Source organism: Sus scrofa, chromosome 5 (genome assembly GCF_000003025.6).
Source record: "Sus scrofa isolate TJ Tabasco breed Duroc chromosome 5, Sscrofa11.1, whole genome shotgun sequence".
NCBI lineage: Eukaryota > Metazoa > Chordata > Mammalia > Artiodactyla > Suidae > Sus > Sus scrofa.
In genome coordinates this window covers 16,283,110-16,307,071 of record NC_010447.5, presented here as the reverse complement: position 1 = coordinate 16,307,071, position 23,962 = coordinate 16,283,110, and the positions used below count along the sequence as shown (strand labels likewise).

General features: G+C 41.6%; 1 protein-coding gene across 19 annotated transcripts in view; it reads right to left on the bottom strand.

Annotated features, from left to right (window-relative positions):
* LARP4 (La ribonucleoprotein domain family member 4) overlaps window positions 1-23,962 on the bottom strand; it is a 176,304-nt gene that overhangs the window by 46,477 nt on the left and 105,865 nt on the right. For 5 of the 19 annotated variants that reach the window (XR_002343945.1, XM_021091649.1, XM_005653120.3 and 2 more), the window contains exon 1: window positions 21,493-21,664. The exons of 5 other annotated variants lie outside the window; for them this stretch is intronic. Coding sequence is in view for 6 of the 14 variants with exons in the window: in XM_021091649.1 (XP_020947308.1) it covers window positions 21,493-21,510 (18 nt within the window). In the remaining 8 variants the exon portion in view is untranslated. Of the gene's footprint in view, window positions 1-8,100; window positions 8,150-21,296; window positions 21,392-21,492; window positions 21,694-23,362; window positions 23,686-23,962 lie in introns of those variants that run through there. 9 more of the 19 variants (XM_021091655.1, XM_021091654.1, XM_005653121.3 and 6 more) reach the window with 8 other exon arrangements.

Here is a 23,962-nt window from a genome sequence, read left to right as displayed (position 1 = left end):
GACCTGCAAATGCTGAAAATTAGACTTCCATAAAAAATAACTAGCTTGGAATTCCTGGTTTGTCATAGTGGGTTAAGAATCCAACTGCAGGAGTTCCTGTCATGGAGCAGTGGAAATGAATCCGACTAGGAACCATGAGGTTTCAGGTTCAAGCCCTGGCCTTGCTCAGTGGGTTAAGGATCCGGCAGTGCTGTGAGTTTTGGTGTAGGCTAGCAGCTGTAGCTCCAATTCAACCCCTAGCCTGGGAACTTTCATATGCCACAGATGTGGCCCTAAAAAGCAAAAAATAAATAAATAAATAAAAATACAGACTAAGAAAATAAAATTCAGGAGTTCCCGTCGTGGCGCAGTGGTTAACGAATCCGACTAGGAACCATGAGGTTGCGGGTTCGGTCCCTGCCCTTGCTCAGTGGGTTAACGATCCGGTGTTGCTGTGAGCTGTGGTGTAGGTTGCAGATGCGGCTCAGATCCTGCGTTGCTGTGGCTCTGGAGTAGGCCGGTGGCTCCAGCTCCGATTCGACCCCTAGCCTGGGAACCTCCATATGCCGCGGAAGCGGCCCAAAGAAATAGCAAAAAAGACAAAAAAAAAAAAGAAAAGAAAATTCAAAAGATCTTCACACATGAATGCAAATAGGAAAATAAAGTACCATTTTACTCTTTTTAGATTAGCAAAGCACTTAAAAATAATTACCGTATTGGCATAAAATTTACAAACTCATTATTCACTGGAGACTGTAAAATAGTGCAGCTCAAATTCCCCATATACCAGTATTATTTAAAAGAGCCAAGAAAATGGACATAACGCAAAGTCAAACAGAGAAGAAAAAAGGAAACCAGGACACAATCACTAGACAGTTACAGAGCCATTCAAAGTTATAAAGATATGTTACCAGTTATTAAATCTAAAGGGGTACTAACATATCACCAAGAAAAATTGCTATTTATTAAACTATGACACATCACATGTTGTAAGATGTATCCCAATTTTCAGAGAGGTTACAATGTGCAACAATGTGCACCTTAGGGTTGGTGAAATATGAAAAACATTAGAAAGTAAATGTTTCTGGAGTTTCTGCTCTGGTGCAGGTGGTTAAGAATCCTATTGCAGCAGCTTGGGTTACTGTGGAGGTGTGGTGTGATTCCCTAGCCCACCACAATGGGTTAAGGATCCACTTGCCATAGCTGTAGTGTAGGTTGCTGCTGCAGCTCAGGATTCAATCCCTGGCCCAGGAACTTCTATATTCCATGGGAGTGGCCATAAAATATTTTTTAAATTAAAAAAGTAAGAAGAAAATGCTTTCACACAAGGAAGTGGGGGGGAGGAAAACCCAACCATAACCACCACCACTACAAAAGCAAACAATTCTTTGGGCTAGGCACTGCACTGAATACTCTTCTCATCTATCGTCTCACCAACTTCTTAATCCATAGCTACTAGTATTTCACTCTGACACAGAAATTAAGTATGAAATCAGTATTAACCATACAATAACAACTCACAACTACAAAAAAGTACATAAACATGTAGACATGGGTGAGAAGAAAACATGATCTGCTACAATATCTACATCAGGGATATTTTTCCTCATAAAGCATTTCATCAGTAAAACATTCCACTAAAATGTTGCCTGTAGTTCCCATTGTGCCTCATCAAGAACCCTGCAACTTGCAACTTGGTAACCTGGTGACTGGGAGTGGGAGCACTAGGATGGTCTCTAACCATCTGGTCAAGCCCTTCTGAAGTTACAAGCTTGGGAGTTCCTGTTGGGGCTCAGAAGATTAAGAATCCAACTAATATCTATGAGGATGCACATTTGATCCCTGGCCTCGCTCACTGGGTTAAGGAGCTGTGGTATAGGTTGTAGATGCCGCTCAGGTCCCGCGCTGCTGTGGCTGTGGCATAAGTCGATTTGACCCCTAGGCCTGGGAACTTCCATGTGCCATGGTACAGACCTAAAAAGATGAACTCCCCCCTCCCAAAAAAACATAAAACCAAAAAACCTTATTATCTGTTAGAGAATTTTCAAATCAGGACATATATGATGAAGTGTATAGTACAAAATCAAAGATTATTTTGTGTCCTTTATGCCCGCATGTACATAATACATACTATTTTAGTCTTATAGGGGTACTTATTTTTGGCTACATTTGGAATGTGTAAGTTCCCAGGCCAGAAATCGAACCATCCCCACAGCTTCAACTCAAGCCACAGCAGTGACAACTTCAGATCCTTAACCCACTGTGGCAACAGGGAAATCCCAGTCAATATTTATTTACATTTACATAAATGTGGGCCATGTTCTCTGATCATCATTCTTTCTTGCATTTCAGAACTTTCCTCTGGATTCATCTTCCTTCTTCCCCAATGTCATTCATAATGTTTTTAGTAAACTCTCAAGTTGTGGTTTCTCTAAAAATACTTTTGTTTTTACCTCCACTTTTTTGCTATATACAGAAATCTCGCTAAGCACATAATTCCTCTTTAGCACATTAAAGATATCATTGCTGCCTTCTGTTTTGCACTACTGCTGATCGGAAATCAGCCATTAGGGAGTTCCTGCTGTGGCACACTGGGTTAATAATCCAGCTTGTCTCTGTGGAGGCACCAGTTTGACCCCCGGCCTGGTGCAGTGTGTTAAGGATCCAGCATTGCTGCAGATGTGAGGTAGGTTGTAGGTGCAGCTGGAATTCAATCCCTGGCCCAGGAACTTCCACATGCTGTGAGTGCGGCCATTAGAAAAGAAAAAAAAGAAAAGAAACAGCCATTAGGAGGTGTTCCCCTCGTGGCTCAGGGGTTAACAAACCTGACTAGTATCCATGAGGATTCAGGTTTGATCCCAGGCCTCGTTCAGTGGGTTAAGGATCCAGTGTTGCTGTGAGCCACATGTGGTGTAGGTCACAGATCCGGCTTGGATTCCAAGCTGCTGTGGCTGTGGTGTAGGCTGGCAGCTACAGCTCTGATTTGACGCTTAGCCTGAGAACCTCCATATGCTGCAGGTGTGGCCCTAAAAAGACAAAAGACAGGGCGGGGGGAGGGAATCAGCCATTAGTGCAGCTGTCATTCCTAGCCTCTTTTATCTCTGATTGCTTAATCTTTGTCAATGGTGTTTTGCAATCATTAAGTGTGGAATTCTTTATTAATTTTATTTTTATTTTTATTTTTTTGCTTTTTAGGACTGCACTTGTGGCATATGGAGGTTCCCAGCTAGGGATCCAATTGAAGCTACAGCTGCCGGCCTACATCACGGCCACAGCAACGCCAGATCCTTAACCCACTAAGTGAGGCCAGGGATGGAACCCACAACCTCATGCTTCCCAGTCAGATCTGTTTCTGCTGTGCCACAATGGAAACTCCGTAAATGTGGAATTCTTTTTTTTTCTTTTCCCTACTTTTTTGGCTGCCCTGAGGCATATGGAGTTCTTGGGTCAGGGATCAGATCCAAGCTGCAATTGTGACCTAAGATGCAGGTGCGGCAACACCAGATCTTTAATCCCTGTGCCAGGCCAGGGACTGAACCTGTGTCCAAGCTCTCCAATGACACTGCCAATCCCATTTGGCCACAGTGGGAATTCCTGGAATTCTCTTTTATTTATTATTTTATTTATTCTATTTCAAATTCACTGAACTCTTTGAAATCTGATGCATCTTTCATCAATTCCGTAAAACATTCAGTCTTCAAGTCCGCCTTTCCACCAAGCTCTGTTATTTCCTTATAAACACCAATGAATATTCTATACCTTATGTTTCACCTCTTTTTAAATTAAAAAAAAATTTTTTTTGCTTTGCTTTTTAGGGCCGCATCCAGGGCATATGGAAGGTTCCCAGGCTAGGGGTCCAACTGGAGCTGTACATGCTACCTACATGGCGTCACAGCCATAGCAATGCCAGATCCAAGCTGTATCTGTGACCTATACCACAGCTCATGGCAATGCCAGACCCTTAACCCACTGATCGAGGCCAGGGATTGAAACTGCATCCTCATGGATCCTAGTTGGGTTAACCACTGAGCCATGACAGGAACTCCCACCACCTCTCTTAGTATTAATCTCTTTTTCCTATTTTCCAGACTTTTGTCTTTCTAAGAAATTACATTCTGAGCAATATAAGATCTTTCTTCCACTGCATCAATTCTCCCTTCCTTCCTTTCTCCTCTCTCTCAACCTATACCACAACACACAGCAAGGCTGAAACCCTGACCCACTGAGAGAGGCCAGGGATCAAACCTGCATCCTCATGGATACCAGTCTGATTCATTTCTGCTGTGCCACAATGGGAATCTCTTCACTGTTTCTAAGATGTGTTCAACTTGTCCAGTAAGTCTCCAAGTTTTCTTTTTATATTTTCCACTTCTTAAATTTCCTTTTGGTTCTTTTTGAAATCTGATTTTTTTTTTTGGCTGTACTCATGGCATATGAAAGTTCCTGGACCACAGATCAGATCCATGTCACAGTTGCCACCTGTGCCACAGCTGCAGCAATGCTAGATCCTTAATCCATTGTGCCAGAAGGGAACTTCCTTTTCTTTCTTAAAAAAAAAAAAAAAAAAAAAAAATCACCCTTTCAGTTCTTGTCTTCTTTTAAGCATTTTTAAACATTCTAGCAGTTCCCTTGTGGCCTAGTGGTTAAGGACTCAGCCTGGTCAGAGCTAATCCCTGGCCCATCAACTTCTACAAGCCACTGGTAAGGCCAAAACAAAACAAAAAAAAAAAAAAAAATCTGGGAGCTCCCATATGGCTCAGTGGTAATGAGCCCAACTAGTATCTATGAGGACACGGGTCAATCCCTGCCTCACACAGCAGGTTAAGGATCAGGCAATGCCATGAGCAGTGGTATAGGTTGTAGACTTGGCTCAGATCCTGTGCTGCTGTGGTTGTGGCACAGGCCAGCAGGTGCAGCTCCAATTTGACCCCTAGCCTGGGAACTTCCATATGCCTCACATGTGGCTCTAAAAAGCAAAAATAAACAAATAAATAAATAAATAAAATATAATTATATAGTCTATATTTGAAAATTCCAGTATCTACGATATCCAAAATCAAAGGGTTTGAGGAGTTCCTGTCCCGGCATAGTGGAAATGAATCCAACTAGGAATCATGAGGTTTTGGGTTCCATCCCTGGCTTCGCTCAGTGGGTTAAGGATCCAGCGTTGCCATGAGCTGTGGTGTAGGTCGCAGATGAGGCTCAAACATGGTGTTGCTGTGGCTCTGGTGTAGGCCGGTAACTGTAGCTCTGATTCGACCCCTAGCCTTGTAACCTCCATATGCCTCGGGAGAGGCCCTAGAAAAGGCAAAAAAAGACAAAAAAAAGAATGTATATCACAGCACCAATCCCATTAGTAAGACTGAAAACAACCTAAATGTCCATCTGTAGACAAATGGTTAAATATAGTATACTTCATAATAGAGTTTATGAAAGTTAAAAAAAAAGGTCTATTATACCAATATTGAAAGTGCTCCAAGATGTATTATTCAGTAAAAAAAAACCAAGTTGCAAAACAATAAACATTTTGTTTTTTGTATTACCAAATGCATACAATCACTGTGTAGATAAATACATTGGTATGTAAAAACAGAAAGAGTCTGGAAGGTTACTATTAACAATAGAACTACAAAAGTAAAATAACGTGAAGTAATAATTAAAAGGTTCACAAAAAGTAAACCATTATAATTGCTATTTTATTAAAATACCTAGAAATTTAAAAAAATCATTGCTTTATAAAAAGTAGAGCATAAAATAAAAATCTTTACAAATTGTAAAAATTATAAATTATAGAAAAAACCACAGTAGAACTACAAAGCAGTAGTCATGGTACTGGGAGGTGGGGCCTCCGAGATTCTTAAGTCATGAGAATGAAGCCCTCATAAATGAGATTAGTACTCTTCTTAAAGAGATCCCACAGAACTCCCTAGCCCTTTTCTATCATGTGAGGACACACTGAAAGGTACCACCTATAAATCAGAAAGCCCTGACCAAACACCAAATCTGCGGGCACCATGATCCCAAACTTCCCAGAAATAAATCTGTTTGTTCATAAGCTACCTAATCCGTGATACTGTAATACCAGCTTGAACAGACTGAGACATCAACACAGAAGAAAAATTTGTCTAGTAACTGAAGTCTAGTCACATACAGAATATCCTAGAGTCTTAAACCCCAATTATATATAAAGCTGATGAGATCTGAGTAAGTTCTGTAGACTGTATCAATATCAATTTGCTCATTTTTACATTATTCCATAGTTATGCAAGGTGTTACTACTGGGGGAACCTGGGTAAAAAGTACATGGTACCATTCGGTACATTTGGGGTGCAACTTCTTGTGAAAATCTATAATTTCAAAATAACATTCTTAAAAACGGGAAGAGTTCTCTTGTGGTACAGCGGGTTAGGAATCCTGCATTGTCTCCATCACAGCTCTCCGCAATGCTGGATCCTTAACCCACTGAGCAAGGCCAGGGATCAAATGCATGTCCTCATGGATTCTATTCGGGTTTGTTACTGCTAAGCCACAATGGGAACTCCAAGCAAAATGCTATCCTATTAAAGAAATGATTTAATTCTGTGAAATAATGCATAAACATAGAAAATGTGGAAAACCAAAAATCAGTGTTGGAGTTCCTATTGCGTGTGGCTCAGTGAGTTAAGAATTTGACTAGTATTCATGGGAGGCAGGTTCGACCCCTGGCCTTGATCAATGGGTTAGGGATCCAGTGTTGCTGCAACTTGCGGCATAGATGGCAGATTCAATTTAGATCCCATGTGGCTATGGCTATAGTACAGGCCAGTAGCTATAGCTCTGATTTGATCCCTAGCCTGGGAACTTCCATATGCTGTAGGAGCAGCCCTAACAAAAAAAAAAAAAAAAAAAAAAAAAAAAAAAAATCAGTGTTGTTACTCGTTACTTCTGAGCAGAATTTTTATTTTCACTTTTGTGTTTTTCTGTATTTTTCTACAATTAACATCTATTAACTTTAACTTTCAGAAAATACACAATGAGGGAGTTCCTGTCGTGGTGCAGTGGTTAACAAATCCGACTAAGAACCATGAGGTTACGGGTTCGATCCTTGGCCTTGGTCAGTGGGTTAAGGATCCAGTGTTGCCAGGAGCTGTGGTCTAGGTTGCAGACATGGCTCAGATCTGGCGTTGCTGGGGCTGTGGCATAGGCCGACAGCTGTAGCTGTAGCTCAGATTCGACCCCTAGTCTGGGAACTTCCATATGCTGTGGGTGTGGCCCTAAAAAAAAAAGCAAAAAAAAAAAAAAAAAAGTTGAAGAGTGGGGTAGTTCCTTGGTAGTCTACTGGATAGGATTCAGCACTTTCACCACTGTGGCCTGGGTTTAATCTCTGGTCTGGGAATGGAGATCCCACATCCAGCTACTGCACATTACTCCCCTGCCGCCCCCCCAGTTGACATATTTTTCTGTAATAGTCTTTTAAATAACACAATAATGAATCTGACAAGTTAGTTTAAAAAGAACAAAGATTTTTCACTTAAATTCTGGATAACCACGTTTGACTCATCTTTTGACTGAGGTTTAATAAAGAATTCCATAAAAATCCTTATCTCTTCCACAGAACTGTAAGTAACCCTTGAGCCCCAGTTATATAAAACACCTTTTTTTTCCCTTTTGGTTGAGGATCAAACCCACGATGCCAGACAACGTTGGATCCTTAACCTGCTGCGCCACAGCAGGAAATCCTAAAATACCTATTAAAGGATGTAAATTGTTCGAGTGCATGCTGAAACGATCTGCCAACATAAACATATGCAGTATATAAGCACACAGATAATCTCAAATCACCACAAAAATATTCAAATTGTCAGCCCATAAAACTAAAAGGTCAACACTTCTAACTCTAAGCAATATACGTCATTATCGAATAAGCCAAAAGTAGTCCTCACCATTGGCCCATTTTATGCCTGCTCCTATCTGGGGAAAGATACAAATGAAAGGAAAAAGAGGGAAAATTTCTTAGCAAAAGGGTGACTTCCTGTACTAAGAAAGTAGTTTTAAGGTAAGAGAACCCAAAGTCAGGGGAAAGTCACCATAAATATGGTGAAATCATCTCTTTGGTCATATGCAACCATTTGTTTTACTTACCTATTTACTATCAGAAACAGAAATCCCATGCCACTTAACCCTACAAATGCTGAAAAACAGAAATAAAGTATATAAATTGATTAACCTTCTTTGCCTCATGGCAGATAAATCATCCAGGTTTAATTTTTACATCTCCTGTATTGAGAGGACCACAAACCTACTTTAAAAAAAAGAAAGAAAGAAAAGAAACAAAACTAACACCCATCATTTCTTCCAGCATAAAACTCCACGGTCCTACCAGAAGATGCTTAGGGGCATTTTACGGAAAGTGCAAATGAAAACTGGGAATTTTTTACCCATTCTGACAAAGGAGGATAGCTAACATTTATGGAACACTTAATTCATCTTCATAACAGCTATAGTTAAATTCTATTATCCACATTTTGCAGATAAGTTAAAAGTTACGCCACCTAAAGGTAAAGTAATCTGCCCAAGGTTGCACAGCTAATAACACAGAGCCAGCCATTGAACCTAGGCAGTCTGGAGAGTCTGCCACTACTCTGTAGTGGCTCTTAGCCACTTTACTATAGTTGCCTTGGAAACATTTAGGACAACTACTTACATACTACTTAAGGAACACTATAAACCTCATCAAGCCAAATAGTCCCTGGCTGCAGTTCTACCTAGAGTGGCTAATAATCCAGAAGAAATGGATATAGAAAATAGCTACCAGGTAAAAACTAGAGTCCCCAGGGCAGAAGTCAATTCAGTTCTACATTAATTTTTATCCTAGGGCCATGGTTCAGCCAATTTTCAGTTTAGAAAAAAAGATAAAATTCATGATAGTTATGCAATAAAATTTACTCCCTATTACAAACCACTTATTCCAATCTGAATTAATTTGTCTGCAAGCTCCATGATGGCAATGATCTTGTCTCTGGTTTACTTTTCTCTAGCATCTTGAACAGTGACAAGCACAGAGACCAACTATAAAATTTACATATCATATGGGTTTTTAAAACTTTACTGTACATAAATATCATCTAGGGGGAGTTCCTGCTGTGGCTCAGCAGGTTAAGAACCCGACTAATATTCATGAGGATGTGGGTTTGATTCCTGGCATCACTCAGTGGGTGGGGATTCAGTGTTGCTGTGTAGGCCACAGACACAGCTTGGATCCCAAGCTGCTGTGGCATATGATGGCTGGCAGCTGTAGCTCCAACTCGACCCCTAGTCTGAGAACTTCATATGCTCGGGGTACAGCCCTAAAAAAGCCAAAAAGAAAGAAAAGAAAAGAATCTGACTGCAATGGCTCTGGTCACTGCAGAGGCATGGATTCAATCTCCAGCAAAGCAGAGTGGATTAAAGGATGAGGTACTGCTAGACTGCAACACAGGTCGCAGCTGTGGTTCAGATTCAATCCCTGGCCAGGGGAATTTCCCTTGTCATGGGTGCAACAATTTAAAAAAAAAAAACTAGGGATCTTGACAAAATGCAAATTCTGATTCGGCACTGCTGGGATCAGGCCAGAGAGGTTTCTTTTTTTCCCACCCCTTGGCTACGCCTATAGCATACGGAAGTTCCCAGGCCAGGGGTAAAACCTGCACCACAGCAGCTGCAGTGACAACACGGGTCTTTAACCTGCTGCATCACAAGGGAACGCCTAGAGAGTTTGTATTCTATAACAAGCCCTGGGGTAAAGAAGTTTCCTGAAGCTCACACTTTATTTTTTTAAATTTAATTTTATTTTTTGCTTTTTAGGGCCACACCCACAGCACATGAAGGTTCCCAGGCTAGGGGTCGAATCACAGCTACAGTTACAGGCCTATGCCACAGCCACACCTTCACCAGATCTGAGCCATGTCTGCGACCTACACCACAGCTCATGGCAATGCAGGATCCTTAACCCACTGACGAGGCCAGGGATTGAACCTGCAACCTCATGGTTCCTAGTTGGATTGTTTCCGCTGCATCACAACAGGAACTCCCTCACACTTTAAATAGCAAGGTAAATGGGTCACCCTAAGTCATTTGCCAAGTTGTCAAGAATCAAGATTCACTTACTCCACATCTGGAAGAAAACCTTAAGTTTATTCATCAATAAAGCTAATACTGATAGTCTTCTAGTATCAAAGGGAAAGAGAAGACGTATCTCCCAGTTCCCACTACCCCAGTCAGATGGCAGCTGATGAGTACTCAAAAACAAACAAAAAAACTAGAAAGCTCAGGGAAATCTACTCAATATTCTGTGACTGCCTGTATGGGGAAAAAAAATCTGAAAAAGAACAGATATATATGTATATGTATGGCTGCTTCAATTTGCTATACACCTGAAAATAACACAGCATTGTAAGTCACCTATAGCCCAATGAAATTTATGAAAGCTCTATATATGAGATTTATGAACCTCCCTATTGTTAAAGATTCAGAACCTAGTCAATAGATATTTAACATTTAAGTAATTTACATAGTCCTCAAAATACTGAGCAATTTTACTTCAAACTGGTCATCTGGGAGTTCCCACTGAGGCTCAGCAGAAATAAATCTGACTAGTATCCAAGAGGATGAGGGTTCGATCCCTGGCCTTGCTCAGTGGGTTAAGGATCTGGCGTTGCCGTGAGCTGTGATGTAGGCCAGCAGCTGTAGCTCTAATTCGACCCCTAGCCTGGGAACCTCCATATGCCACGGGTCCTAAAAAAAGAAAACCAAATTGGTCATCTGATAAAGTCAATAGCTACGGTATAGTTAGCTATACAAAGGAACCCAAAATCTCAAACCTCAAATACCAATATTAAATATCAAAATAATCCTTTTCAAAAAAGGGCATCTTTTGGAGTTCCCTTGTAGCACAGCAGGTTAAGGATCCGGCACTGTCACTGCAGTACATGGCTGCTGTGGCACGGGTTCAATCCTTGGCCTGGGGACTTTTGCATCCTGTGAAGGAATCTTTTATTCCTGATACGCATACTCAAATCAGCAAACCATTTGTTACAAAAACTGAAACAAGACTTATCTTTCATAAGTATATATGAAAGCAGCAGCTTGTATATGTTTATTATGTACCAGACACTAAGTGCTTTACATAGAGTCAATCCTCTTAACACTTTGACATACATAATTATATCTCATCTATTAACATTATCCTCAATGTATAGATAAGGAAACTGATAAACAGAGGGTAAACAACCTGCCCAAGGTCATACAACTAGAAGGTGCCTAACCTGAGCAGGCAGCCTGGCCCCAGAGTCCAGGTTGTAATCTGTTCTTTTAGTCAACCTTTCATATAAATGTATCTTAGCATTATTACTCAGTCACTGCCCTTCTACCTTTTTCCTTCTTCCAGCTCAAAAGGATAGAATTTTCCTTATGTTGTTAAACTACAAATTTTTTAAATCCTATAAATTTAATTTTCCATAGCTAATTCAACAACAAATACTTTTTTTTTAAGGGCCACAACTGCAGCATATGGAGGTTCCCAGGCTAGGGGGTGAATCAGAGCTGTAGCTGCTGGCCTATACCACAGCCACAGCAATGAGGGATCCAAGCCTTGTCTGTGACCTACACCATGGCTCACAGTGATGCCAGATCCTTAACCCACTGAGTGAGGCCAGGGATCAAGCCCTCGTCCCCATGGATGCTAGTCAGATTGTTTCCACTGAGCTCCGAAGGGAACTTCCAACAACAACAAATACTTAGTACCAACTGTACACTATCTTGCTTTGTTAATGACATGGGGATGGGAGGGACCTGCCAATAAATACAAAGTGAATCCCTGATCTCTTCTGAAAACTTATTATACAGGAGTTCCTGCTGTGGCACAGTGGGTTAAGAATCCAAGTACAGGACTCCTCTTGTGGCTCAGCAAGTTAAGGGTCTGGCGTTGTCACTGCCAGGACTCTGGTTATATCCCCAGCCTGGCGCAGTGGGTTAAAGGATCTGGCATTGTCAGATCTGTAGCCTAAGTTGCCCTAGCTGCTGCACAGGTCTCAGCTGTGACTTGGATTTAATCCCTGGCCTGGGAACTTCCATATGCTGCAGATGACATCTTAAAAAAAAAATTGGAAGTTCCCATTGTGGCACAGTGGTTGATGAATCTGACTAGAAACCATGAGGTTGCAGGTTCCATCCCTAGCCTTGCTCAGTGGGTTAAAGATCCAGCGTTGCTGTGAGCTGTGGTGTAGGTTGCAGATGCGGCTCGGATCCCATGTTGCTGTGGCCGTGTTGTAGGCTGGCGTCTACAGCTCTGATTAGACCCAAGGCCTAGGAACCTCCATATGCCTTGGGAAGCGGCCCCAGAAAAGGCAAAAAGACAAAAAAAAAAAAAAAAAAAAAAAAAAAAAAAAAAAAAAATGGAGTTCCTATTGTGGCTCAGTTAAGAATTGACATAGTGTCTATGAGGATGGGGGTTCAATCCTTGGCCTTGGTCAGTGGATTAAAGATCTGGCATTGTGGCAAGCTGTTAAGTTGAAGAGTTGCCTTAGACTTGGCATTGCCATGGCTGTAGTGTAGGCCAGCAGCTGCAGCTCGATTTGACCCCTAGCCCAGGAACTTCCATTTGCCACAGGTGTGGCCATTAAAAGAAAAAAAAAAAAAAACCCACACAAACTAGGACCTTTTTTTTGTGCTTTTTAGGGCCTCACCCGCAGCACATGGAAGTTCCCAGGCTAGGGGTTAAACTGGAGCTGCAGCTGCCAGCTTACACCACAGCCACAGCAATGCCAGATATGAGCTGTAACTGCAACCTACACCACAGCTCATGACAACACTGAATCCCTAACCCACTGAGCAACGCCTGTGGATCAAACCTGGGTCCTCACGGATACTAGTCAGATTCACTTCCACTGAGCCACAATGGGAACTCTGAAACTAGGACGTTTTTGAGAATAAAATGGAGACATCTGTTCCAGAAAACAGGTGTACACTATGACTGTCTAGGACAAAACGGGAGGTATGGTCACTATCTGTTTTGTAGCTTGCAGTATCTAGTTGTATGAAATACTGGCCTAAACAAACTAGATTACTTCCAATTTTTCTGCCCTGACACAGAAAATGCTTTTTTCTTCCCTCAGTAATAATACCAAACAAAAATCCCTCCTCCTTGGCTAAATGCCTATGTTCATACCATACTTGTAGTAATATTTATTTAAAGTACTCTACTATCTTTAATTTAGAGCCAGTCATTTATATGAATACAGAGATATTTTCTGAACTAAAGATTGGTTCAAATGTCTGACAAGACAAGAGGGGAAATATGAGGATGTAATATTCAAGTTTCTTTTTCTTACATTTATTTACACTTAGACATCAGAAATGAAATTTTTTTCTTCCAAAAGAGCAAATATAAAGTGCCTATTTGCACTTTATCATTTCTTTAAATACTGCATGTAAATGAGTCTCTATTTTTAACAGACTGCAATCTTCATTTTTTAAAAGTTTTATTTGCCCAATTAATAATACACTCAAACTGGAGTTTCCATCATGGCTCAGAGGAAGGCAATTCGACTGGGAACCATGAGGTTGAGAGTTCGATCCCTGGTCTCGTTCAGTGGGTTAGAGATTCAGTGTTGTCGTGAGCTGAGGTGTAGGTTGCAGTTACAGCTCGGATATGGCATTGCCGTGAGCTATATGGTGTAGATCGAAGAAGCAGCTCGAATCCCGCATTGCTGTGGCTGTGGTGTAGGCAGGCAGCTATAGCTCAGATTAGACCCCTTGCCTGGGAACCTCCATATGCCACGGGTGCGGGCCTAAAAAGCAAAATAAATAAATAAAAATAATACACTCAAACTATTAAAAATTTAAAATTAGATAATTAACCTGTTCGGCTTACTCAGAATTGGAGCAAATTAATAAGGCTGGGATTAAAACTCAAAGTTATACATGTTTGTTTTTTTTTAAGGCCTGCACCCATGGCATATGGAAGTTCCCAGGCTAGGTGTCGAACTGGAGCCACAGCTGCTGGCCCACACCATAGCCACAGCAATCCCAGATCCAAGCTGCAGCTGTGACCTATACCACAGCTTTTGGTAATGGTGGATCCTTAACCCACTAAGTGAGACTAGGGATCGAATCTGCATCCTCATGGATACTCATTGGGTTGTTAAACTGCTAAGCCACAACAGGAACTCCTTATTAAAAATTTTTATGGCCACACCTGCAGCATGTGGAATTTCCCAGGCCAGGGAATTCAACCCGTGCCTCTGCAGCAACCTGAACCACTACAATCAGATTCTTAACCCCTTTACCACAGCCCAACTCAGTTATACACCTCTTAAACTCAGTTATATATATCACAGTAGTAATTAACAGTGCTACTATCATCCGGTTTTAATAAATTTCCCAGAAATATTTAATATATAAAAGCACAAATTTCAGTCATTTTGAAAGGCAAATATTTATATACTGGACAATTTACACTAGCTGTGATGATCAAATGATAGCATATGTCAAGCCCTGACCTGAAGCGTATCAAAAACAAGGCTTAATACATAAACACCACGAACACAACCTGCCAGAAGAATCATTTTCAAATTACAGACAGGAAGTTGAGGCTCAAAAAAACTTGTCACTTGGAGTTCCCGTCATGACTCAGTGGTTAACGAATCCGACCAGGAACCATGAGGTTGTGGGTTCGATCCCTGGCCTTGCTCTGGGTTAAAGATCCAGCGTTGCCATGAGCTGTGGTGTAGGTCGAAGACGCTGCATGGATCTGGTGTTGCTGTGGCTGTGGCGTAGGCCAGCGGCTGTAGCTCCGACTGGACCCCTAGCTTGGAAACTCCATGTGCCACAGGTGCGGCCCCAGAAAAGACAAAAAGACAAAAAAAAAGTTGTCACTTGCTAACATGTGAACCCAGGATTCACAAACCCTTACAGAAAATCGCAGTGCAAAACACAAAAGTTTACAATGTTTTTAGGACTATAAATCCCCCTCTAATTCCTGAACTTTAAAGAAAACACAACTTGAGCAAAATAAAGACTATTGGAACAATAAAATGCTGAAGTTCTCTTGTGGCACAGTGGGTTAAGGATTCACCATTGTCACTGCAGTGGCTTGGGTCACTGCTGTGGCTCAGGTTCAATCCCTGGCCCTTCCTCTAGTTTCCACTCCTCTGCAAACAGACACAGACCCCATCTCTGACCACAGGGTCAAAAATCTTTTTATTTTATTTTTTGCTTTTTAGGGTTGCACCCACAACATACGGAAGTTTCTCAGGCAAGGGGCTGAGTTAGAGCTGCAGCTGCCAGCCTACTTTACAGCTACAGCAATACAGGATACAAGCTGCATTGGTAACCTACACCACAGCTCACGGCAACGCTGGATCCCTGACCCACTAAGCAAGGCTGGGGATCGAACCCACATCGTCATAGGTACTAGTCAGATTTGTTTCTGCTGAGCCACTACAGGAACTCCATCAAAATCTTTAAGTTCCTACCTAGAAGACCAAAATTACATATTTTAAATGTTCATGTCTAGTACCAGAGATCACTTCCATTAGTTGGGAAGTAGTATGGAGCTGGCAGATAGTTTGAACAAGCCCAAAATACATAAATGATAGAAGATATATATATAATATAAAATAGTTGACTATCAATATTTTTCATTACTGGTTTTTCACAAACTGTAATTTGAAGCACCATGAGGTACTTTTATATCTTTATGTTCACTTCTGAGGATTCCACATTTTCACACATCAAAAATAATTTTTAGGAGTTCCCGTTGTGGCTCAATGGAAACGAATCTGACTAGTATCCATGAGGACACAGGTTTGATGCCTGGCCTTGCTCAGTGGGTTAAGGATCTGGCATTGCCGTGAGCTGTGGTGAAGGCTGCAGACAGGCTTGGATCTGGTGTTGCTGTGGCTGTGGTGTAGACCAGCAGCTACAGCTTGGATTGGACTCCTAGCCTGGGAACCTCCATATGCCACCAGTGCAGCCCTAAAAAGACAAAAAATAATAAAAATAATAGTAATTTCTACTTCATTTTCAGTCCAATATATCTGAAAATATTTTTACTAGAAAATGTTTTATAGATTATAAAATTCTGCATCCAGTTCTACTATTTCAAAATCATATTGTTCAAAAACCACTCAGCTCTTCACTTATTTATACTTGCTGGTATTCATTTAACAATTAATTCATTTAGGCATTTTCTTCTTCTAAGTCATTCTTTTTTTAATTTTTTTATGGCCATACCCATGGCATATGCCAAGTTCCCGGGCCCATGGTCAACTATGAGCCACAGCTGTGACCTATGCCACAGCTGTGGCAACATCAGATCTTTTAACTCACTGCATAGGGCTAGGGTTCCAACCCACAGCTTTGCAGTGACACAAGCTGGTGCAGTCGGATTCTTAACCCACTATGCCACAGCAGGAACTCCCTAAGTTATTTTTGAAAAAATCATTTTCAGGAGTTCCCGTCATGGCTCAGTGGTTAACAAATCCAACTAGGAACCATGAGGTTGCGGGTTCAATCCCTGACCTTGCTCAGTGGGTTAAGGATCTGGCGATGCCATGTGCTGTGGTGTAGGCCAGCAGCCGTAGCTGATTCAGCCCCTAGCCTGGGAACTTTCATATATGCTTCCGGGCAGCCCCTTTAAAAGCAAAAGTAAATAAATAAGTAAATAAACTGTTATTGGAGTTCCCATTGTAGCACAATGGGTTAAGGATACAGCATTGCCACAGCTGTGGTGCCAAAGCTGTAGTTTAGATTTGGTCCCTGCTCAGGAACATTCATATGCCATGGGTGCAGCCAAAAAATAAATAAATAAAATGTTATCACCTAAAAAAAGCAAAAAACTTTAGAAGTCAGATAAGTTATTTTTTAAGATTTGGAGGAAGAGGGAATGAGGATTTACTTTTTTTTTTCCTTTTTTTTTTTAGGGCCGCACCTATGGCATATCGAAGTGCCCAGCTAGCGGGTCAAATCGAAGAGCTACAGCTAACAGTCTATGCCACAGCCACGGCCACACCAGATCCTTAACCCACTGAGCGAGGCCAGGGATCACACATGCATCCTCATGGACACTAGTTGGGTTTGTTACCTATGGATTTACTGTTTAGTGTGTACAGCGTTTCAGTTTTGTAACATCAGAGTTCTGGAGATGGATTGTGGTGATGGCTGCACAACAATGTAACTGTACTTAATACACTTAAAATACACTTAAAAATGGTTAAGATGATACATTTTATGAGTATTTTACCATAATTAAAAATAATTTTTAAAAATTATGTGAGGAGTTCCCATTGTGGCTCAGCAGTAACAAACCTGACTATTATGCATGAGGACATGGGTTCCATCCCTGGCCTCGCTCAGTGGGTTAAGGATCCAGTGTTGCCATGAGCTGAGGTGTAGGTGGCAGACACAGCTAGGATCCCGAGTTGCTGTGGCTGTGGCATAGGCTGGCAGCTGCAGGTCCAATTCAATCCCTAGCCTGGGAACTTCCATATGCCACAGGTTCGGCCCTAAAAAAACAAAAAAATAAAAATTAAGCATCCTAGGGTATATAAAAGTCATTGCTATCTAACTAAGTGGTGGTAAGTATTCATTTTTACAGAAAAACTCAGAGACAGAAATCCAATTAAAACACTACTAAACAGCTAAAGTAGACATAAGTTGCTACAAATATTGGAGAAAGAAAATCTGATAAATGAATAAAAGGTTAGCAAGCATAAAAATATGAAAAAATTGCAAATTATCTCCTTAGCACTCAAAAACTTAAATAACTCGTGAGCAGCCAGAAGAATATAGCACACCACTGAACTTCCAGAATTTGTTTTAACAGGAGTTCCCACTGTGGCACAATGGGACTGGCCGCATCTCTGTTGTGCCAGGACACAGGTTGGATGCCCTACTCCGCACAGTCGATTATTAAAGTATCCAGCGTTGGCACAGCTGTGGTGTCAGTCACAACTGTGGCTTGGATGTGATCCTTGACCTGGGAACCCCATATGCCTCTGGTGGCCAAAAAAAAAAAAAAAAAGAATTTGTTGCAACAGAATTTATGTTGGAACACATATGACAATTTTGCATACTGAAACAGGCACTGAATGTGTCTACTTCAGAAAAGAGGTGAGGAAAAAAAACAATGAATGACTAAAGCCTGTAGAGCCCTTTGTCTGCAAGACCAAATTAAAAAAAAAAACCCTTGTATCTAAGTATTATGTAAAATGGGATTCCCTGGGGTTCTTTTCTGGTGCCACAGGTTAAGGATTTGGCATTGTCACTGCAGTGGCTGGGGTTGCTGCTCTGGTGCTGGTTTGATCACTAGCCAGGGAACTTTCACCTGCCATGGACACAGCCAAAAAAAAAAAAAAAGATTCCTTTCTGCCTACAGATTTCTATTACAGTATAGCCAAGTAATTTGAGTTCTAATTCCAGCTTCAATAATCAGTAGCTGTGATTTGGGCCAAGTTTCTTAAATTCCCTGTGCTTTAGTTTCCTTATCTCTAAAAGAGATAGGAAGTTCCCACCATTGCTCAGCCGTAATGAACCTGCCTAGTATCCATGAGGATGCAGGTTTGATCCCTGGCCTCACCCAGTAGGATAAGGATCTGGCACTGCCATGAGCTGTGCTAAAGGCAGCAGATGAAGGTTGGATCCCAAGTTGCTATGGCTGTGGTGTAGGACAGCAGCTGCAGCTCCAATCTGACCTCTAGCCTGGGAACTTCCATATGCTGAAGGTTTGGCCCTAAAAAGATAAATAAATTTTTTTTTAAAACCCTATCTTCAAAAAAAGTTTTTTTGCTTTTTTTGTCTTTTTGCCATTTCTTGGGCCACACCTGCACTATATGGAGGTTCCCAGGCTAGGGGTTGGATCGGAGCTGTAGCCACCAGCCTACGCCAGAGCCACAGCAACGCAGGATACGAGCCCCATCTGCAACCTACACCACTGCTCACGGCAACGCCAGATCCTTAACCCACTGAGCAAGGCCAGGGATTGAACCCGAAACCTCATGATTCCTAGTTGCATTCGTTAACCACTAAGCCACGACGAGAACTCCAAAAAAAAAGTTTTTAAGTATATAAAATCTATAAGCCAATATGTTATAGTTACCAAAGTATTTTTACATTTCTAATCTAGTAATAAACATGCTTTACAAATGCATTAAATAAGTTTTTTCAAATAATAACAAAGAATAATGAGCGTAAATATTTTAAGATATCTGCAAAAACTTCAGTAAGATATGAAACATTTCTCTTTTTGCATCCACTGAAATTTCAAGAATTTTTAATTCTTTTCAATTCCAGATTTCAACTAGAATCTAGAGAAAATAAACAGGCAATTTTTTTTCCCCTCAACCAAGTTCATGGACTTCCTCAATTCCAACTAGGGATCCAGATTAAGAACTCTTGGCTTAGGCGAAAGTAAGTGCAAAAATAAATTTTGGAGTCACTAACTTGTGTTCCAGAAGCCAGACTTCAGACTTTAGTCCCCACATTATTTACACTTGAATGACCTTAGACATCAAACTTCTGAGCTTTGGTTCCCTCATTTAGAATAATTCCTACATCATAATGTTACAAGGACTGAATATTAGTTAAAAGTCCAAATGACCAGCGTGTTATAGTTTATTGATTTTAATATCATATGAGTCCCAAATGTTTAGTGACATTAATTTTCATTAAAACTTCTTATATGTGAAAATCATATACTGATTTACAAAGAAAATGACTAATGGAAATATTAATTACATGTAATATTTCGGTGACAGCCATGACTTGGCATTAGAATGACCTGTGTCTAAATCCCAATTCCACTACTTTGGTTTTACTAAGCTACTTAACCTCTCCACCTCAGTTTCCTCATCTGTAAAACACTGCAATGTTGTTTTAAAGACAAGAGGATCTAACTTAAACACTCAATAAATGGAGCTATTATTAAAGTTCACATTTTAACAAAGCCAAAACAATCAATATGGAACTGAAAAGTTTATTTTGGAATTGATGTTGATATAAATAACACTTCACAATCCTTTGCCTGGCAAAACACATACTTAAAAGCTGCACAATTTGCTTGGCATAACATTCCTAACACAAACTGGCACTACTTAAAATCATTTCTTATTCTAATTTCTTATTCTGCCCAAGGAAAACAATGAGGATAAAAAAATGATCAATAGAATGGATTCGATAATTTCAAATCTTTTCACGATTTACTTGGAATCTTCCAATGAATGTTTACTATCAGTGCTGGAATACTCTAAGGTGGCTGTGTCTCTTAAAAAAAAACCCAATTTAAATATCTCGAATTTATCTGGACACATTGTCGACCAGACTAAAAGAAAAAAAAGCGCAACCATGTATTTACTTTATGCTGCAACACTTAAGATTAAGATCCCCCCCGTGCTCTGAAAAAAATCCGCCATAGACTGGCCCTGGCTCCTGATCCATTATACAACCTGTAAATTCCTTCCCTCATTGAAAAGATTCTTTTTATGGGCATAGTTAACAAGTGCCAAGTTGCGAAGTTGCAGCTTTGCTGGTTTGACGTTTTCACAATGCAAGAACAATATGATCTGGAATCTACTCAAAGCATTACCCAGTCAGCTGATGCTCATTGCACACAAGAGAAAGACAGAAATAAGAGAAATTAAACCTCGTATTTGTGGGGAACAGGTATCCACTACCTTTAAAACGAAAATAGGCCAACAGCAGACGTTCCGATTAAAGTAATAAAAATATTTCTATTGTTAAGCAACAATACGAAAAAACGGCTTTTCCCGAATTAGGTTTCTCTCGTTCTGGGGATCTCCCCTGTAAAGGGCTTTTATCCGTTCATGTAACCGCCCCTCATCAAGGAGCCGCTGCCTGGGTAACTTTTACAAAAGGTCAAAGCGGTGCCTTTCAAGCCTTCCAAACCCTACCGGCTTTTCCCCGGTTCACACTAACTCGCTTTCCACCCACAGAACGTTCCAGAGACCTAGGGACCGGGATTAAACAAAATGTGGTGGAGCTTGCTCGAAAGGGATTTTCAACTTTCTTTTCCAAACACTTATGCCGAATTTCACCTTCCTTCCTCTGCGGCCCCACATGTTGCTCGCCCGCTCCCAGAGGGCCGCGCGAGGCCTCGCTTCACCCCGGAACGCGCCCACCTGATTACCCTTTTCCCCGCAGGCTCCGCCCCCGCCCCCCCTCCCTCGCCGCTCTCCTCCTTTAGGAGGTCCATATGGGACACTTTCCTCTTCCTCCGATTCTCACGCCGCACCAGACAAGCCTCGATCCCCCACCTTCGGTTCCACTCCCACCACGGCGCTCACCTCCCACCGCCTCCTAAAGTGTGGCGAGCGCGCAGTGCGGAGCCGCGGGCCTGCACGGCCCAGGTGCTGTGTCAGCCTATCTGCCGGTTCCGCGCCGTGTACGGCCTGGAAAGTCACATGGCGCTGAGACCGACCGGCGCCTCCACACTCCTGCTCTCCTCAGAGCGAACAGGGCGAGATTCCCAAGTCCACTCACCTCCACGAAGAGCAACATGTCTTCGTCTTCCTTCGCTCGGCCCAATAGTTCTCGCCGACGCGACTCCAACTGGCTTACAGGCCCGAGCCCCAGTAGCTAGGATAAGGACACTCGCCTGGCCCCTCCACCCGGCAGCGGACCCGGCTCCTCCCCCGCCGTCAGCCGCTGCGGCCTGACCCGCCCAGTCCCACCTCCCTCGAAACAGCAACTGTTTCCGGCTCTAGAGAACAATTGCTTCCGGGAGAAGAAAAAATCCTCGGCGCGCTCAACTTTTGCCCTACCTTTTCCAGCCGCAGTATGGACTGTACTATGATCTGGCCGGCGGGGGGACGGGGAGGGGGGAAAACGATCAGAGGAAGGCACCATTCTGTGCCACGGGGGTGTGTAAACGTCGTACGAACGCGTCTTATCCTTGGCCAAAGGGATAGCTACCAGGCTGCAGTAACCCCGCAGTTCTTGTGGCCCAAGACCCAGATCTTGAAAAAAGCCGAGCGTGTGCAAAGCGTGCTGAGAAACGCCCAGCCCTGCCAAAAGGCAGCGATTCGCGGGGGAAAAAAGAGTAGAAGAAGCAGCAGTAATAGTAAACATAGTAACAACAACTGCTGTACGTTAAAAGACCTACTACGTGTCTGGCATTATTCTAAGTATTTTACGTAAACTGATTTAAATATCCAATGCAATCCTCATTTTACAATTGAAGGTGCCCTCTAAGAGGGCGGGTTTCCCTTAAGACACACCTTTTAAAGAACTTTGCCCCAAGTTCCCTTGTATTTGGTACCCACTCTGCTCAGTATAATGCTATCTGCTAATACTTAATCTGGAGAGCCACTTCCCCGATCTGCTATCAATTCAAATGAAATACAATAAAAATCAAAAAAATAAATTATCTTTATACATGATCCAAATTCTTTATTTAGCAAGACCTGCTAGGATTTAACCCTCTGTTAGCAGTTCCACTTTTATATTCTCATTGTTTGAGATAATCATGTCTAGATCTTCTCCAGTGGATATTTTCTGTTCTACTACTTAAAAAAAAAAACCTTCCTAGGAATTTCCGTCGTGACTCAGGGTTAATGAATCCGACTAGCATCCATGAGGCCGCAGGTTCAATCCCTGACTTTGCTCAGTGAGTTAAGGATCCTGCGTTGCCACGAGCTGTGGTGTAGGTCAAAGACACAGCTCAGATTCTGCGTTGCTGTGGCTGAGGTGTAGGCCTGCGGCTACAGCTTAGATTCAAACCCTAGCCTGGGAATCTCCATATGCCACAGGGGCCGCCCTAAAAGGCAAAAAACAACAACAACAACAAAAACCCAAAAACAAAAAAACAAAACCCTTCCTAAACTGAAGGTTTCATTTTCTTTTACTATTTATTTATTTATTTAAGGGCAGCACCTGCAGCATATGGAAGTTCCCGGGCTGGGGGCAAATCCGAGCTGCAGCTGCAGGCCTACACCACAGCCACAGCAACACTCGATTCCAGCCACAGCTTTGACCTAGGCACAGCTTGCAGCAACGACTGATCCTTAACCCCCACTGATTGAGGCCAGGAATCAAACCCCCATCCTCATGGATACTAGTCGGGTTTTTAACCTGCTGAGCCACAACAGTCACTCCTGAAGTCTTCATTTTCACCAAACTGCTATTATTTGTTTTAAAGACCATACCATCTTGATCCCATATAATCTCCTTTACATAACCTGAGATGGAGCTCCTCACATTTTATTTAGATACAAAATTAATTCCCCCATCAAGCTGCTAACCTTTGTGTTCCATATTCTCCCTACTCGGATCCCCAGTAAATTCATCTTTCCTTCAGCTCAATTAAATCAATCTCCTTACTTTTCTCCTGAAATATGAACTCAGCACTCACCTCCAAAGCCATGGATCAGGTGTCTTCCCTGTCTGGAATGCCTTCATTTGTCAATCAACCTTCTCGCTCCATAAGGTTTTCCCAAAGACTCTGCTCCCCACAGACCTCTTCTTCATGTCCCTTGTTAGCACTCGAATATTTTATTTTAAATTATTTCTTTTTCTTTTTGTTTTTTAGTTTCTTCACAGGACCCTATCATATATTCTTCACAGTCTAGGATAGTGATAGTCACATAGTAATGTCTCAACAAATACTTGTCAAATTGAAGAGATTTTAAAGTTTGCTTTAAAAGCCTTTATTTCCAGTTGCTGATGAATTCCATGCTGCATAAAAAATATGAAGGAGAGAGAAAGCACAATAATACTAAATTAGTTTCACAAGCATGTAGGCTGCTCTGTGAATGCCTACTAGGGTAAGCAATATAAAGAAATCAAGAGAAATAAAAGTTATTTAAGGACTTCACAATCTAATATTATCAGCAAAGTAAATAGGTTGATAATGTCAAGAAATGCTAGATAATGATGCATGTTTTAATGAAACCTCACATTTATAAAAATAATTCTCCTCCATTGTGGTCCTTTTGGAAAATAGTATGAACTT